Here is an 18,604-nt window from a genome sequence, read left to right as displayed (position 1 = left end):
TTAGTTTGCAGCAAAATAAGGGTTCTCAAAAAAATGAAATGCTTAGGGGTAGGTCAGGCCAGAGAGATGAAAAATGCATCTTTCACAAGACCCTACAGAATTCATGAGCACATGCCATTTTCATCCAGTTCTTAAATCTGCAACAGCCATCTGTTTCCAGAACACATTCTGACTCTCTTTGTCTTCTCATTGCACTTGAGAGGAGAATTTGGACTGCTGGATTTTGTCAAGACACAGCAAACTTCTCACATTCTTGTCCTTTAGAAGAAAATGGCACAGCATGAATTGCTTATGTTGAGGCATTAAACTGGCAGCTCTGGAGTTCCTCTATTTATCCATAATGCAGATATTCTGCAAATGGTAAAATATATAATATATATATAATAATTTTGCACATGAGATGACCCTTCAGAGCAGGAAGCCAACACTTCCAACTTAAAAATGTATCACATAAGGTGAAACAGACCCCGTAGATTTTAGGAAAGTTGATGTCTTTCAATCTTTCATCTAGGCTCTAATGTTTAAATAAAAGCAAACAAACAAGCAGTGCTGATTTGGGTTCTGCATCATTTATATGAAGCACATGCCCTGGTTCTTCATTTGGCCACTGGCAAAGCTATTAATCAAAGAACCAGAGTATGATTTTAAACCCTTGGGCTTAATTCAACTCATAGATACTTTAGTCTGTCAGTGCTTCAGTGAAGCCAGTTTAACAGCATAACTGGGAACCCTTTTGGAGGCTTTAATATCCATTATCCTTAGTCATCAGTAATAGCTTTTTAAAACTTTTTGGTTGGTTTTTTTGGTTATTTGGTTTTTTTTGCTTTTTTTTGGTGAGGGTTTCACTCAAAACAAGTCAGCAACAAAACATTCACCCAAATTTGCCCAGCACTTTGGAGGGGAATTGCATTGCTGTATCATTTCTTGTTATTGCCGTTACATAACTTAATCTCCCAAGATGGAAATAAAAGTAGGAAGAGAATTGGAATGACTTCTCAAAGGGCTCATCAGTCCCTCCAGGAACATGGTGTGTTGGGTCCTATCCTACCAAAGGCAGCTACTCAAATTTTGGTTTAGCCTGAGGGAATATTTTCCTAACACTATAAGAGGATGATGTATTAGGTAGAGAATCCAAATTCTGGAAATCAGTTTCCCTGCATTTCAGGAGATATCCTGAAAAACATATATACACACTCTCAGTTATATGAAGAACACGTAAACTTCCACTTTGATGAAGAATTTTGCTTTAATCAGAAATTATAGAGTTTGCTTTGAATGAACTAATACAGACAATTATGTACCAGGACAGGCTGACATGGCTAGCAGTTCCCACAGACATTAAAGAGAGCTGCCAACAGCCTAAAGACAAAAATGTGGTCAAAGAAACATTTTTCAGTCATCCATAGTAATGAATTTGCTCAGCTCCTGCTCCAGGTTCCCTATCACCCTGTTAACGCTCCGATGTCTCCCTGTGCCTGATTAAAGAGCCACACACTGCTGCTCCACCTGTTAAATCAGATCCTCAGCCCACATGAATCTGCTACCCCCTGGTTAACCCACACAAAGGGGTCTAATCCTGCATTGGAGGAAGTGAGACCAGAGTTATGGATCACATTCCTTTGTGCCAGATACGCATTTCTGTGGAATTACACTGGTTAAAACACTTTGCTGAGGGGAACTGTTCCAATAGTTCAGTAGTTCCAATAGGTCTAATGATGTCAAAGGGATTTTTCAAATTAGCTTTGACAAGGTTTGGGCCAAACTCTAAATTAATAGAACACTTTTTCTTCTACTTTTCAAACTAAGGAATGTTTGCCTGTGATAATAAATGTCAGGGTAAACTCACAGCTGGTAAAATGGCATTCTCTGTGTTCAGTGTCCTGCGTATGGCAGCATCAGTTATCAAACATTTATAGCTCACCATTTCACCTTTGATACTTCACTCTAACCTCATATGAAAGAAGATAGTCCTGCCTGGATTTAAATGTACAAAACAGCCCTTTTGTCTGTACATTCCTAAGTGCTTTCTTCTGAGCTTTTAGCACTACTGATCTTGTTATTTTTTCCTTGCTGCTTCATAGCTACAAACCATCTTTTTTTTCCCATACTACCACAATTGATTTTCCTCAAAGGCCATAGTGGTCACACTGAAAGATGGGAGCAAACTCCCAGCTTTTCTTCCCACACGTGATATTCTGCATTGCATAATGTTGCCTCAGAGGTAAAAAGCTGGAACGCAAAAATAAGAAGGTCAGCTACAAACTGTATTTAGTCTCACTTGTTCTGCCTCAGTTCATTTTCATTTTATGTTTTGGCCCAAACATTGCACAGCATCATCATAAAATACAGGTATTTATAGCACTGAGTGGCTCAAAAGAGCGCTGGTCAGTGCAGATTAGCTGCACTGCTTGGGTATGATGGGCACCATGGAGCAAACTGGGGTTTGGAATCTGTCATTCCAGTACAGAGCTGCCTTGGGGCAAAGCCGTGGCTGCTTTTGTAACACTTCTTCCTTCCCTTGTTGTGCCAGAACTGGAAAATCAGCTTCTTGCAAAGCTGGGTTATAAAATCAAGAAGCAATAACATAGTTGGCTTTCCTTGCCCATGTTCCCTGGGAGCAGCATCAGGGCTTCATCTCCAATCTCTGAATAGTCCTCTGGGACAAGGAGGGCATGTCCCCATTGTTCCCCCATTGTCCCCCCATTGTCCCCAGGCTATGACCTGCAATTCAGCCTTACACGGCTACGGGGCTTCCCTGGGTGGACAGCACTCTTCTGGCTCTAGGATGGAGTCCAGTCAGTCTGTTTATTCTGTATTTCCTGACAGCAATCCATACAAATGTACACAGTAATAATGCTTAAACATGGAGGCATCCTTTTCCTAAGAAAGGAAGAGAACAGAGTAAAAAGCATTCTTTCCCTGAGTATTTCCTGTCTCCATCCACTAGACTTAGGTTCTGCTAGGTGAGGAAGTCTAATTGGATTTTTGGGGTCTATTAAATCAGAGCAGTGCAAGTTCAATTTCAAATACTCTCACCATCTGTCTTTTCAGTATAAAATCTCTCACTTCCTAAATGCTTCTCTTTTTTTTAAAGTACCTAGGAAAGGGGATTGGAATAATCAACCAGTTGTTTAGTCCACATAAGAATTTTAATGGTCTCCTGTAGTCACATTAGTGAATACAATATTCAGCTCATTTTAGAAGAACTCCCTTGACTATTCAGTGCTAGTTTTAGCAACTTCTCTATTTGGACAGGAAGATACTGTGGCATCTGAATAAACGCCAGGTCTAGAGAGATGCTGAGCTCTTCCAAGAAGCGCTATAGACCTACATAAATTCATTGGTGGATTCAGCAGTCCCAGTTCTCCTCCCACTTTGCCATTTGCTGTGATTTAATACTGAAATTCCAGTGGCATTCACAATATGCTGGTTCAATATGTTAGGAAGATTCAAGCAGTGCATAGGCCACACAAATACGGCTCAGGAGAGACAGGGCTGATATTTACTGATGGCTTGGCCCCAAGCAAATCACTTCCCTTTCTGCGCTTCTCCTTCTTCCCACTCATCATCTGCCTTGTCTATTTAGATCCCAGGCATTTTGGGGCAGCAGGCTCTCCTGCCTTGTGTTGTGGGGGTACTCATATGAGACTCTCTTCCATGTTGTTGAACTGATTTCAGCGGGAGCTGCATCCAGCACAGAGTTGACGTAAAGTGGTAGTTAGAAATGGTGTGTCCAGGGAACTGAGCAGCAAAAACGGACAGATTGCTCGTGAGACAAGAGCATTTTACGGCTGCAAGGGGCCCCAATCTGAAGTGTTTGTGGAGGAAAAGTGATGCTGACTATGCTCAATGACCTGTCTGTCTGTCTGTACATGGAAATTTAATTTTTTCTCCACTGGACTCCATTGATCTTCACAGTGGTGATTGATTTCAAGGCCATAAAGCCTACGGCTGGGGTTGTGCTTGTTCCTGAACACGGGACCTGATGTAATTTTCTTCCCATTGTCTCTGCTGGAGACTCCTCTGGTTGTCAGGAGTACTGGGACTGTCAGTGCTGATGACCCTGATTAAAAATGTCACCAACTCCAGCACCAGGGCTCACATGGTGTCTGAAAATAATGCATCCTGTCAGGTGGCAGCAAAGTTTTCCGCCACCTGATGGCTGAACACTCAAAACTAAACTGAGTTGAGATTTTCCAAATTTTAAACCCCTTTATTGTGAAGAGGGTGAAATACAGCCTGATTCAATTGGTTTTTTCCCTCCAGGCAGGTATTAGCTGTGAGGACCAAGCCAGCAACCCCTTCCTTAGCACTGTGGAAATCAGAGTGCTTCCTTTTCCAAAGCAGTCAATCTAGGACATCTCATGAGCCTTGAAATCCTGATAAATATTTCAGAGATACATAAAGAAATGGCATTTACATGCTGTGCTGACCAATGTTCTATAAATAACTGCAAGTGTTTATGGAGAGGGAAGTATTTAAAGCAGACTGGGAAAATGGATCGAGGGCCCTTCTCACCTTCCCCTCTTGCACTGTTATGCCAAGGACATGAGAGTGGTGCCGACACGAGGCACCCAGAGCTCTGCAGCAAACTCAGCCACTTGTCCCTGACTCCAAGTCACCTTCAGAGGCCGTTTCCTTCATTTATCTCCAGAATCCTGTCTCGGTGAATCCTCAGGTATGGGCAAACCAGTGCCTTGGCTGCACTTGGCATCCAGGGAACAGTGTCTTGCATGGTCCTACTGAGGGGTAGGGATGAGCAGGGACGGTGGCACATAAAGCTGTGGCAAGGCCCTACCAATATGAGTTTTAAAAAAAACATTTCCACTGTCACACTCTCCATCACTTTTGCTCACAATGGAAGTGCAAATAAAATGCAAGTCCTTACCTCTTCAACAAGCTGTAGCATTCGACGGGTGCTCTCAAGGGACTGAAAAAAACCAGGAGAAAACACTGAGATTTGGCAAGTTACGCTTTCCAAGGCTAACATGTAGGCTCATGCTGACAGGACGTTTTTCCTGCACTCTTTCCCTCCCCTCCAAATCTGGCCATCAGCAGGGCACTGGTGATCTCTCCATCTCTATGGATGGCTAATGCAGCAGTTCCCAGCACACCTCGAGGCAGCTGCAGTCTCCAGGGCTTGTGCCCCCCTTGCTCACACACTGCGGTGGTGCTGCTCGGAACAGCAGGCGTTCCACTTTAAAAATAAAGCCTGTGGTTTTCAGCTAAGACTCTTCAGAGACCTAATTGGTGACTTCTAACAGTTAATAGGTTTGACAAATCGAAGGAATCCTCAGAAAATATTAAATTGTTGCCTTTTGCTCTGACGCCAGTCAAATTGATGCACAGTCTAATACCTAAACCAAACTCACAATCAATAAATGCCCTAATCTAGACTAAACATGACATTAAATTTTAGCCCAGCTCATTTCATTTCCAATTCTGCTTTCAGTGTAAAGCTGACAGAAAAGAGCTCTAGAAATCCTTTGCCGGATCATCTCCTATTTCTGGCTGTGTGTTTCACACCAACCCCAGCCCCGAGTTCCCAGTTTAGCTACTGGTCTCACTTCATCAGCGAGCTGGTCGGCACGCCGCTGCATTTCTTCCAACTCATTGCGCATATCCGCGTCTTCCGCCATTTTAGCTGTGGGGGTGTTTGGGGATGCCGCAGATCAGGATTTGCACTCAGCTGCTTTGTGAGCCTGAAAGACAATGAAAAGGAAGAGAAACAGTGTGGTTAGGAGCCGTGCTTAAAGGTTAGTCCCACAAAAGTGCCTTTATTACATCAGTGTCCTCACCCAAACTCTCATTCTGGATAGTAATTCCTATGTAGTAGAGAGCAAATCCTTCCTTTTTTCTTAACCTTTCAAATGCAATTTATATGGAAGCTGGACACTCAGGAGATGTTATTTGCTGCCAGAAAAAATCTTGGAACCCATTCATTCTTCTCTAGAATTAAAAGGCTTAATGTGAAGCAGGTCAAGGTCAAGCCTATGCCACTCAAGTCCTATGTTTCAGCTGCCTTGCTTGGAGGGCTGGATGCTCAGCTAACACATCTGCAATTAAATTAAAGACTATGAAACTTTGAGGATTTTTATCAGCTAATGACTTGTCCACCATGATATAGTTCAGACTATGAAATGATATTTACAGCTAGACCGGGAGAAGTCTGCCTGGGACAATCCTTCATTTTGGGGGAAGCGACGATAGGACCTACTGGTATTTTCAACTTCTCCACAAAGTGGGTCAGATCCTGCTCTTGGTTATTCCTCTTGATACAGAATGACACCCCTGTGCTCGTCCTAACCAGAGGTCAGGATGCAGTCCATTAATGCTCATTTGGGTAGGGTTTCTTTCTTGTTACAAATTCAAGCTAGCTCTGATTGCTGAGCATGACTTGATTAAGAAAGGCGGGCCCTCCTACCATCTGTCAGGTCTTTATAACAACAACACTGGCTTATTTCTTTGCTTGATTCAAGCACGGCACATTGCAAATTACTGCTCACTGAATGTTAGATTTGTTCATTGCAGGAAAACCTAATTGCAGGTGCAGAGCAGGTGGGGAAGTTGTGGGGGACTGCAAGTAAACAGCCATAAAGCAGATGCCATCATGCTCAATTACAGAAAGAGGACAAAAGCAGACCCTTTCGGCAAAGCTGCTCTGAGAAGGCAGGATCCCGGGGCTGTTTTCTGTCCTGTCTTTGCGGTATGTGCATCCTTTATGAAACAAAATAATTCAGGGCAGAGCTTGGCTCTAAAATTTTAGCAATAACAACTCTGTTTAAATGGAAGTTACTATATATTGGAGATTAAACCATTCCTCACTTTGATGGTGCTCTCCATCAGGACATCAGGAGTTTGGGCTGAGCAGGTACAGCTGGGTGGCAGTGACATTTCCTGGATCACACCCTGTTTGCTTAGAAAGGTGTAAGGAAAGCAGGCAGCTCCTTGCATTTCCTCTGCAGCTTCAGCAACAGATTTGCTGCTTTTCTTATCTAAGAGGGAATATGTGACCTTCATGCCTTCACATTAGCTGTGCCCTCACTCACGGTTGCTTTTCCTCCTTGAAGCTACAGCAGGAAAAAATCCATCTCGAAGAGTCAGCCCTGCAGCTACTGGCACGGCATTCTACTTTCATCACTGAGCACATCGCCACATCCTTGTCAGAGGGAGGCTGACATTTTGTGATGGGTCACACCATGTGTAGGAGCCCAAATGTCTGCTGGAGAAGGAGGCCACCTGGTCCTGCCAGCTGCGTGGTCACAGCAGTGTTAAGGACCAAGCTTAGGCAACTTGTCTGCAGCCCCAGCTGATGCAAAGGCAGAGCTTAATTTCATGGCTAATACTCAGGCTGATATTGGACACTTCAAGGATGCTCACAAACAGCAGGAAACAAGCTTTACAAAAAAATGGTGCACTTGGATATTTAGGAGGAAAAGATAAACTGGGAACTGGTCTCTTCCTGAACGGCATGTGAAAATGTGGGGATACTCTCAAGGCCACCCCAGCCTTCCCACCCTGCTGCTGTGCTGGTGTGTGTGCCCTTTATATCACATCATGCAGCGCCAGGAAGACACTTCTCCTGGCCAGCAAATGGAGCATGCTCAGGTAGGATAAAAAGAAGATATTTTAGTAAAGAACCATGCTCCAAACTCCTGTCCCACTTGGCACAGGCTGTCTCTAGCACTGGTCACTGCTTCACAAATTGTGGGGTTTTCCCAGACTGAGGCACAACCCAGCACTGAAATATTTCTGGCATAGCCTCTGTACCAGAACACCAAGATTAAGCCTGTGGACCTAGTTTTGGATCATCTAGTTAAAATATTCTCCTCTACCTGGACCCCTTGCTACACTTGCACTGGCAGAATAGCAGCACTGAGCTTTAGCAAAAATCAGGATAATTTGTTTAGGACTTTGAGACTGATCTAATTGGTAAATACATATAGATGTTGAGGAGTAGGAAAGTGGTTCTGTGCTGTGTCTGTGTGGTAGCATCTCACTGGCTGTGAAGTGGGAGGTGATGCATCAGTGAGAGGGTGGGATGCTAACAGGGAATTTGGTTCATTCTCTAAGCTTATCCAGTGTGAGCTGAATAATTACAGACCTGTAAGTGAGTGGAGGTGACATGAGGGCTTCTACTGACAAGAGCAATTTATGTATTCACTGTTGGTCAGTCTCTGCAGATACAAAAAAAAACTGCACAGAAAATTCTGTTCTCAGGTTGATTCCAGCACGACTTTTGATGTTTTCCTTATTAATTTTTTGATCATGAGCCAGCAGTGGTGATGGGTGGTGCAAAAACAAGAAACAATGTGGAGAAACTTTCACAGAAGCACAGAATGGTTTGGGTTGGAAGGTTCCTTAAAGATCATCTCATTCCAGCCCCCTGACATGGACAGGGACACCTTTCACTAGACCAGGTTGCTCAGACTTCCATCCAACCAGACCTTGAACACTTCCAGGTATGGGGCATCCACAGCTTCTCTTGACAACCTGGTCCAGTGACTCACCATCCTCACAGTTGATAATTTCTTCCTAACGTTTAATCTAAACCTACTCTCTGTCAGTTTGAAGCCATTGTCCCTTGTCCTGTCACTCCATGCTCTTGTGGGGCTTTTTTTAGTCACCCTTCTTGGTTTGTTAGAACCATCAGTTGGCATCTTAGTGACAGACGTGCCTTATTTTGCATCAAGCTAAAAAAAGGGTCAGAGCTTGTAACTGGAGAGATGTTGTGCAGCAAGTGATTGAACTTGACAGGTTTATTGAGATTGTTTGGTATTTGTAAAGCACTTAGAATGTATTGAGAAATAGCAAAAAGCGTTCTTCCAGACAAGTCATTTTACATCAAGTTTTAGTCATAAACAGAAGTGTCCCGCAGCTATGCTGATTCAACTTTATTTAATAGAAAACCTTGCCCAAGAATCAATAAAGGTTACTGATTTGCACACAATATGATAAACTACATACATTTTGTAGATGGCAGGGAATGAGTTTAATTTTTTTTCAGATTTTGCAATTTATAATGTGGAATCGGACAGATTAGAGATAGGATTTTCCTTGAAAAGTCCTGTTTAGGCTGAAATGCCATTCCACTGTCATGAATTTCCAACAACAAACCCTGTTATCAATAAAAATCCTGTAGAGAGAAGAATTATGTTTTAAAGGGAATTATTGCTCTAAAGTACAAATTAATGGTTCTCCCTCTGTGCTGTTTCTTAGGAACACCTATAGTTCTCCTGAAGTTTAAAAACATGGAAAATGAATTATTTCAGGAATGGTCAAGGAAAGTTAAACCATGATGAATTTTATCTTACTGATACTAGACAGACTTTCAAAAGCATAGGTCTGGCTTAGGCCCACTGAAACCCGCTCTTGTTTTAGTAGAACAGAAACAGGCCTAAGATAGTATTGAGGACTTGGCATAACAAATTCCTTGCAGAATTTATATTTTTGGTACTAGTTGGTATTTTGCATTCTGTTCTCATTCAAGTTAATTTGAATCAAATATCAAAATTCTATGATTGCCTTAGGAACCTCTAATATAACTACAATAAACTCTCCAAAGTGTACTCTGTACTTTTAACTTAAACTACATTTTATTTTATCTACAGTCCCTGCAGAGATGACAGATCAGAAAACCAAAGTAGGGATGTAATATGTTATGCTCTTTAGATCTGAAACTTTGATAAAAAAAAAGAAAAGGTTGCTACAGAAGTTACAGGCACTGCATTCACTCAATTTGTGTTTATACTTGCAGTAATTGCCTATACAAATTCAACCTCAAAATTTCACGAGGATCTTGGTTTTCCCATTTCAGAAAAGGGAAAGGAAATCCTCTGGGTTCACACACAAACATCCACGGTGCTCTTTGAAAAGAAAAAAAAAAGGCCAAACATGGCTACAAAATACTGTGTACAGCATGTTCCAGGCTGTGCTCTGTCTCCTACACAATGCAAGTAACTCCAGGCTCTTGGGTGATTTACATCAAATTCCCTGCAGATGGTCTCCTACCTTATGCCAGTGCTTGTACAGAAGCACAACAGACTGAATGTTAGAGAGAAGTACAAAGAGAGACTGGCTAATGGAAAGACATTTCCTATTATTCTTCGAATTCTGCATCTGCTATTTCAGTAGTGCTAAGATGCAATGAAGAATCCTATAGCAAGTACATTATATAATCCGTATGGAGTTATACTGAAGGGTCAGAGAGACCTATGTCTATCCCCAGAAGAAGAGAGATACAGCAAGTGACCTTTGAAAGCAAATATTTGCTTCACAGTGATATAAACACTTCAATGCAATAAATACAGGAAAATGAAAATGCCGCAATTTACTGGGGAGAAGGCAACGCAGCAATATAACGTTCTTTTTTAAGCACTCTCCCTGTTATTAAAGGACACATCTACTCTTCCCATGGATATTTGTAGCCAGAAGACGACTGCATTGGCGTATTTTACTAAAAAAGTCAGAGTCGATCCATCCCACTCTTTGTGCCTCTTTCTTGTAGGACTGAAAGCGTTACCATGGTGGCGTTGTGTTCGTAGAGCCACGGAAAACCCAAGGAGAGACACTTTGAATCAAGTGTCTCAGGATGGATGTTGGGCGGGCCATTTAAAGGTGGAATTTGGGTTGCTGCTATTGCCTGGCTGTTGGTAGAAGAAGCACTGTCAAAGAGGGAGATGAAACGCAGCTACAGATGAAGGGGGTCATCCTTGCTCCCCGGTGTCGGCCCTCATTTGGCTTCCCGTGTGCCATCCCAGGGGTGTTCAGCCTCTATGGGGTCAGGCACAAGGCAGCTCTGGGGCTCTGTAGGATCCTCCTGTCACAGGACACATTCTTTATCCTGTTGGACCTCCTCAACAGTGACCACTGCCCAGTGGGGAGCTCTCTACAGCTCACCTGTCCAGCACATTGGCTGTGTCATTCACCGCCTTCACAAGCCTTCTGAGAGGGGCTCCTGGTGGCTGGATTATAGGAAATGCACTGGCATTAACCCCAAAGCTCAGTCTAGACCAGGAACTGCCTGCTAACACCAGCAGGGAATGAAATTACAAGGAAAGTGTGAACGTGCTGCAAAAGGATGCTTAGAAACCATTACCTGTGTGTGTGCTACTGACACCACAGGCTCCCTCTGAAACTGTGTTGAGGATGGAGCGTTGGAAGGCAGATCCCAACAGAAAGCCAGGAAAGTCATGTGTGTGCTGCCCACAGTTGGTGTGACAGGCAACAGCTGGTGAGACATTTTAGGGAGTTGGGAACATAGTTTTTATAGATTGTGGGCTCTCAGCAACAGCCCTCACAAGCTCCAACTTTTATGACTTCTGTCATCTCCATCTTCTTTGACCCAGAGCTTACCACAATTAATACTGTCTATAATTAAACATGCCCTGCTTTTGCTCTTACTGTGTTTTAACTGATCTGAAAGCACTTGGAGAAGAACTCAGATAATTCTGTAATGAAAAATCCTATTTCAACATTTTACACTGTAGCATAAAATGCAACAATGAAAAATTAGTCAGGATTGTTATTTATATTTAAATTCTAAATAGATTTGAAATAAAGTCTTGAGGAAAGTCTGCCTTTTGCCTCAATTCTTCAGCACATCCTATTGCATGGATCTAAATTATTCACAAGATTTTCAGCAAAGTTCTCATTCCTTTGGAAACACCTTTGTAACATTTGTGTTACAGATTAAGCCAAAAAGCTGGAGCTGTGCTTCTGTAAGGTCTGTCAGCCTTAACCCATGGCACAGACACCTCAGTTCTTTCCTGCTGCTGTCCCACAGCATTTTGCTGCAAACCTTCGGGCTCACTTCCACAGCCCAGACTGACAGAGTGCAGTGATAATAACCAATTTCACTTCATTCTTGCTTGATACTCAGTAAAGAGTAATGGCTACTGGTGAGGGCTTTTCAGGGCGTGACTTTGGAAAAGACAGGTGCTGAGATGTTGCAAATCTGAATTCAGGAGAAGCCAGTAATTCCTAGTTTATTCCTGTCTTCTTGCATCGCCTTAGGCAACTTATTTTACTCTCAGGGCTTGCTTGCCTTGCCTGAAGACAGGTCTCTAGAGCTGTGTGAGGTGCTACAGGTGTTTGATTTCCTGCTGCTGGCTCTATCCATCAGCACCGTGCAGGTGTCTTGGATACCCTCTGATGGGACTGCTTGTCCATGTTTAACAGCTGAATCTGTTTCCCCTCTACACAACACAGATAAAATCCTTCTCTTCCTTCCTATCTTGCCCTTGTTTTGTCCTACTTCAATTGCAGGTGTTTCAGGGCATGGACCGGCACCTTGCCTGGGGTCCAGGACAGCTGGGACTTTGGGATAAGTGCTGGTGAGCATGGTGTCGTATTCTCCCACTGCACCTCTGCCACCCCACCCCGATACAAGGCAAGTCACTGTTGTCCTGTCAGCTGTCAGACAACACGGCTGCTCCATGAGGCTCCTCCAACACACGCTTGTCGCTTCACCAGGCTCCCACACCGAAAAAAATGAAAGCACAGACCAGCCATTTTGTAACAATATCACCTCAGAGTAATAAAAACTTGACTTTCTATCCATTTTACTGCTAAAAGAAAATAAACCTCTCAATGTGTTATCTCTTTGCAGTCATTTTTACACCTATGTACCCACACGTTTTTCCTTCTTTTTTTCTTTTTTACTTTCCCACAGAAACAGAAAAACATTCAAGGCAAAAATGTTTGCTCTGTTCATCCGGGAGAGTGACCAGCCAGAGAGGTGGAGGGTGAAGAAAGAAACCTTCTTAGGGGAGTGGGCACCACATCTGCTGGCAGCACAGAGCACAGACCTGGACAGAATAGGCTGCTGTGAGTGAAATTCCCTGTTATTGCAGCTCCCTGTCTCATGCAGCTTCATTTATAATTTAACAAGCTATGTCCTATGATTCACTAAGTTTATTGTATTTCCACTAGTTCTGAGTCCAGACCCTCACTTCTCCAGTACCAAAAAAACATTTTACTTTTAGCACTAATTGATTTCCAGCTAGGAAACAGCAGCTTGTTCCTATGCTGGTGTTGTCCTGTGGCTTAAATAGCTTATCTTCTTCCCTGCTCTCTCCTTTTCTCTCTCTGAGGTACAGAAACAGGACTTGTAACCTTTCCCAGCGTTTCTTATGACGTGAAAGATGGGCTCTGTTAGTCCCTTCCGGGTAGACAGACTGTTTGTCATCCTGCCAGCTCTTGGTTATGCCAGTTCCATTTGAATTAGTCTTCTCTGGAAAAGGGTGGCTGGCCTTTCACACGGTATTTTAAATGAGGGTATGGGCTTTGCTCAAAGGGCTTAGTGCTTCCCCATCCTTCCAGGATATACCTGCTCCAAAATATCCTACAACCTGACTTGCCATTTGCATAGCTGGATCTAGATGGCTCAGAACAAGAAATCCAGGTATTAGTAGAGGGGATTAAAGAAAACGTCTTGACTTGTGACAAAGCTGTTTGCATTCTCAGGCCAGAATCTTGGAGAAAAACTAAAGGCATCTGCCTAGCTGGAGGATGAGATCTCTGACTGTGTCATGATTGCCAGTAGAACTCAAACCCTAAATCTGTTCAGGTCTTCAAAATATTCACTGGCCATCACTGCAGCAAAAATGAGCAGTCAGCCTCTCTTCAATTTCATTCCAACCTGGGTTTCTTTACACTGTTCCTAAGCCACTAAATCTGATTAATGGTCAATTTTAGAAGCTAGTGGTGAAAGTCACGCCCCATTTCAAGTTGGAGGAAGTGTCGCCACTGCCATTAGTGGGGTCAGAATTGCAGGTAGAGCTACAAGCCAGCGGCGACGGTGCTGGGAGAGGCCAGCAGTGTGTGGAAGGGCAGGTGTGAGTGGAAACACCAAACAGGAGTGTGTGGCATCTTAAATACTTTTCTGCCAGATTTTCCTGGGGCTCTGCGTTGCTCCCTTCTGTTTCTCTGAGATGGAATAGAAATGTAAAATGGAATTATTGCAAAACATTTATTGAGGGATTCAAGAGACAGCAAGGAATAAGAAAACTGCATGGCTAGTTTTCCTGGGGCATTCCCACCAGGCTCCATGAGGCCTGCTGCATTTGCTGTTCCTAGGTTTGTAGAAAGAAGCTGTTCCCTCTGCACAGTCTTCTCAAGAGTGCCAGAGCTCCTGGTCCAGCCCCCACTCCATACACGCATCCAAACCTCTTCCAGATCTCCTGGTTTAAGTTAATCATCATCCCTCAGCATTCCAAACCATAATGATCCATGGGTGAAGAGTCTCCTTCTGTACCTTCACAAACCAAGAGGAGCAGCCCCAGTGGCAACAGAGAAATGGAGCTGAGCTTCTGCAAGAGAGCATTAAATGAGTAGTTGTTCAAAAGGCCTCGCTCCACATTGCCTCAGCCTTTCCTACGTCTTCTCTGCCTTTGCAAAGTCAACGCAAAAGGTCAGAAGAGTTCCACACTCTTCTATTACACACTGATCAAATCAATGGCAGCAAACGCAAACCAGTAGAGATCATCCTCGAATTTCTTAAAATGATCCAAGAAGGCAGACTGACAACTGAAGAAAGACATTTTTAGGCTAAATGCATGATGAAAAGGAAACCCACAAATTGGAGAAAGATTTTTTTAGGCTAAATGGATGATAGAAAGGAAACTCGCAAACTGGAGAAAGATTTTTTTTTTAGGCTAAATAGATGATGAAAAGGAAACCCACAAACTGCAAAAAGGTATTTTTAGGCTAAATGGATGATAGAAAGGAAACCCACGAGTATTACAGTAAGAAAAGTGAGCATATTTGCATTGGCCTGTCACAAAGTAGAGCTCATTTCTGCTGCAGTTTTTGGAACTCTGCAAGTCAGGAGGAAATTTTGTTGTAACTTTGTTTAATTTGAAAGTGATTTTTTTAAAAGTTAATTGAACAGAACCAGTAAAATAGATGTGAAATTCTTCATTTGTATGTTAAAAATTGGTGCTATCCCACCTTCACTAGTCCTTCTAGGACTGGATGAGACAAGCTGTGAGTTTAAGCAGCACTTTTACAAGCTTAGTGTGGAATTGCTGGTGATTTTGATAGACGGCAAAAATATGGAAAAGCATTTTGTGGTGAAAGAACAATAATTCTGTATTTTAGTGTAAAAGATTGGCAGTGACACAGTTAACCCCATCAGCAACAGTGTTGTCAAAGCTTTGACTTCTAAGTGATAGATGGGAATAAGGTGTTCCCCTGACGGTTTGTTTGTTACGGGCTGTCAGCACACTCAGCTGACATTTCACTTCTTTCTGTATGGTTTGCATTTGCAAGATTTCTCTGCAGCCCAGGACTCACACCTACCCCTGCCCCTGAGCTGTGTACCACCAGGAAGGACCTTCCACAGAAATGAAAGAAATTTAATTAATGCAGCACTTGCTAAATATAAACCTTTTAATAGGCGAGTAAAATACACTGCAATCGTGAGGGCATCAGGAATGTAAATAGACAACATTTCCCCTCTTGACATGTATTTGTGGTAAACAAAGCTATTCATTATGTTTATAATACTCATCCTTTCCTTTCATTTCTGCCTGGTGGTAAAAGCATTTCAAGCAGCGGGCTGATATATTTTTAGCAGAAATCTTCTTTAACTAAGTCGTCAGAGTCAAATCAGCAGCTGACAAAATATAAGCATTATGAAACTGGGCTGATGATGTTATTTGTAGAATTGGTTTTTTAACTGAAGGACGATTTTTTTCCAGCTACGAGGGAAAGCAAAAAGAGATATTTAAGAAATTATCTCACTGTCTTGTTTATCATTGATTGTCCATGTTCTGTGTGCCCAGCTGCCTGTTCATTGTATCATACAGCATCTGAAGCAGGTAGCAAGGAAGGGAATTTGCCAGCTTGGGTTTTTTCCTGTGTGCATGCAGCCATCTGTGGTGAGGGCACTGTCACGTCAAGATGTCACACCATAAGTGAAATAGCAAAGGCACAAGAGGTTATAGGCCTGAGTCAAAGCCCACCACCTCAAGGAACTGCTATCTAAAATGAGTCTTCCATCACCTCCCCACAATGGCCAGTGGGTTTTCTCTAAGGCAAAGGAGCTTTTCAAAAGAACAAGCAAAACAAAAAGAAAAAGGTTGACTTTTCTGAGGGTGCTCTGGGTGACCCCCGAGGATGTCTTGTGCCTTGCCACACTCTTGGTTCAGGGCTCGCTTTCTGCCACTTCCTACCCCTGGCTCCTCTCTCCTCTCCTTTGTGCTGTAGTCTCCACTGGGAACTTAAACTGTGGAAGCAGGATTTAAAGCTGAAGAAGAGTTCATGAACTTTGAAAAGCTTACTTCCTTTCAAGAAAAAAAGAAATAGCTACAGCCGTGTTATAAAAAGAAAGGACCCTACTTAGGTTTTAAGTCCCCTCCTTCTCTGTTTATACACAGGTGACACACAGATAGACGTGTGAGTATATAAAATGCAGCAGGCACAATTTAAGGACACAGCAGAGTATCTTTTTTAAATGCAGTTTATGTAACGAAAAGGGCTGGGAACCCAATTCTAAACCACTAAACCTTTTACAAGTTTAAATTTTATTATTTCAAGGCTCTTTCGTAGAGCCACAGTAACAAAAATCCTGCTGCTATCAAACAGCTCATCTCCCTGAACGGAAGCTGGACCCTTGACCAGTCCAGACCCATTCCCAAAACCCTGCAGCGCTGCAAATGCTGTTCAGAGAAGGGAAAAGATCTGGCTGCTCCCTTCCCTAGGCACAACTGGAAGATTAAACGGGAAGATCTTTGGGTCATATCCACTGTTTGCTACTGGAGAATACTTGTATCAAAACCAATAAATTGAGAACAACCATGTAAGGTGGATACCTACAATTCACTTAGAGTTGTACAAGTCAAATATTGAAGGCATCTGACATTTCTAGGCTAAATAACAAATTATATTAGCCACAGGAATGCATAATAGCAGCCCACGGATATGCCAAACTTATTCACTTGTTTTCAAAGGCCACTGCTGCTTTCTGATTCACACCTACAACTAATTCCTGGCTGCTACTCATTTTCCAAGAATCAGTAATACAAACTGGAAGAAGGCTGATTTAGAAACCTCTCTTTCTTCAGAAGTCCATTTCAGCCTTCACAGGCTGATGAAAAAAACCCCAGCATGCTCCTCCAGTGAAGATTACCCAGACTTGCAGGCGAGGATTTAGCTGTACTAATACAAGAGCACAACTTCAATTCTTTTTTTTCTCCTTTCTTTTTTTGTTGACCAATCAATTCAGCAACAGGCTTGATAGTGCCTCAAGGGCATCGCTATCAACCACGTGATCAGCAGATTAACAGAGAGGCTGCAAAATCCTTTCCACTCAAACTGTTTTAACAGAGGATCAAAATCTTTCTCTTTGCATGGGGATTTTTATTTAGCTAGTTCTTTTTATTCAGTTTGCACATGTTTGTGAAGGAATTAAGGCCTGCAAGGGCATGCAAGATGGTCTGGTTTGGCTTTAACCTTTTCCTTTCTATTTGTGTTTGGGAGTAGAAAGTCTTCCAGTTCCTTATGGGAATGTTGTCCTTTCCCCGGCTCCTACACTTGCATTATTATTGCAAGTGAATCTCATCAACCCACAGATGCTGGCCCTGACAGGATGGAATTTAAAACATTTTGAAAGAGCTCCCCCTTTTCCCTGCTGTAGTTCTTGTTCTCATTAAGGGGGATGGATACGTTGAAACAGGCTGTGATACAATCTGCAGGGGAAAGGCTTGGGAAAGATGGGAGCTGGGTAAGCCCTGTGGGGTCACACAAGATTTACAGAGCTCTGCTGAACAATAAAACAACAGATTAAAATTGATCATGTAAATAAAATAAACAACAATTAACTGTTTATTGGCCTCAGCAGTCTGGCTCCTGGGAAGCAACTGTTTGCAACATAGAGGTACATGGGAGCTCCTGCTGAAATCCTTAAGATTCAATGCCCAGATCCCTGAGCTATGCAGGTACTGGTGGTGGCAAGAGGGTGCACACAAAATACCCTGAAACAGAGCAGAAAACCAGACTGCCTTATATCCATCTAAGACATAAAAGCACACCTGGAGCTGCAGAGATTGAGGATCAAATGTGAAGGTCCACACAAAGCATGGCCGAGAGGTTTCTTTGGCTCTAGTACGTGTTGAAACAAAATCGACCCCCTCACTCAGCTGCTGGATGATGAACCACAGCAGTGAGCTGGGACAAGAGCAATTCACATACTAACAACAGAAACATCAAGAATAAACTCAGCAAAAAAAATTAATAGCTGACATTTGACAGCAAGCAAAGTCTGGTCACAAACAAGTCACAGAATTCAGCAAATAGAGGCTTTTCCCAGAACTGTGCCTGGATATTCCCACAGTCCTCCTGTCAATATCCTACAGCTCCAGACTTCAAGCTGGGGAGCAGAGTGTGTGCACACAGCTGAGGGCAAAGGGATTTTGCCTCGCTGCCTGGGCAATGAAAGCTCTAATTCTGTTTTCATTTAAATCCCTAAACCTTTTTCTGCCTTTGCTGGGACCCACATGAGGTGACTTGGGGTCTTTAAGACCAGAGGCTTTATAAAAAGCCATGCCAAAATGAAGGAATAAGTTATTCCTTGCAGTGGATGAGCAGTGACAGTCAATTT

At 42.9% G+C, this 18,604-nt stretch overlaps 1 protein-coding gene across 2 annotated transcripts in view; it reads right to left on the bottom strand.

The window, feature by feature from the left end:
- Positions 1 to 18,604, bottom strand: part of SNAP25 (synaptosome associated protein 25) — a 61,994-nt gene that overhangs the window by 23,433 nt on the left and 19,957 nt on the right. For both annotated transcript variants that reach the window (XM_039568792.1, XM_039568791.1), the window contains exons 2-3: positions 5,568 to 5,702; positions 4,889 to 4,930 (exon numbers count right to left, since the gene is read on the bottom strand). In XM_039568792.1, coding sequence (XP_039424726.1) covers positions 4,889 to 4,930; positions 5,568 to 5,639 — 114 coding nt within the window. In that variant the 5' untranslated portion in view covers positions 5,640 to 5,702. The remainder of the gene's footprint in view (positions 1 to 4,888; positions 4,931 to 5,567; positions 5,703 to 18,604) is intronic.

Source organism: Corvus cornix, chromosome 3, assembly GCF_000738735.6.
Source record: "Corvus cornix cornix isolate S_Up_H32 chromosome 3, ASM73873v5, whole genome shotgun sequence".
NCBI classification, from domain to species: domain Eukaryota; kingdom Metazoa; phylum Chordata; class Aves; order Passeriformes; family Corvidae; genus Corvus; species Corvus cornix.
This window is presented reverse-complemented; position numbering and strand designations above follow the sequence as displayed.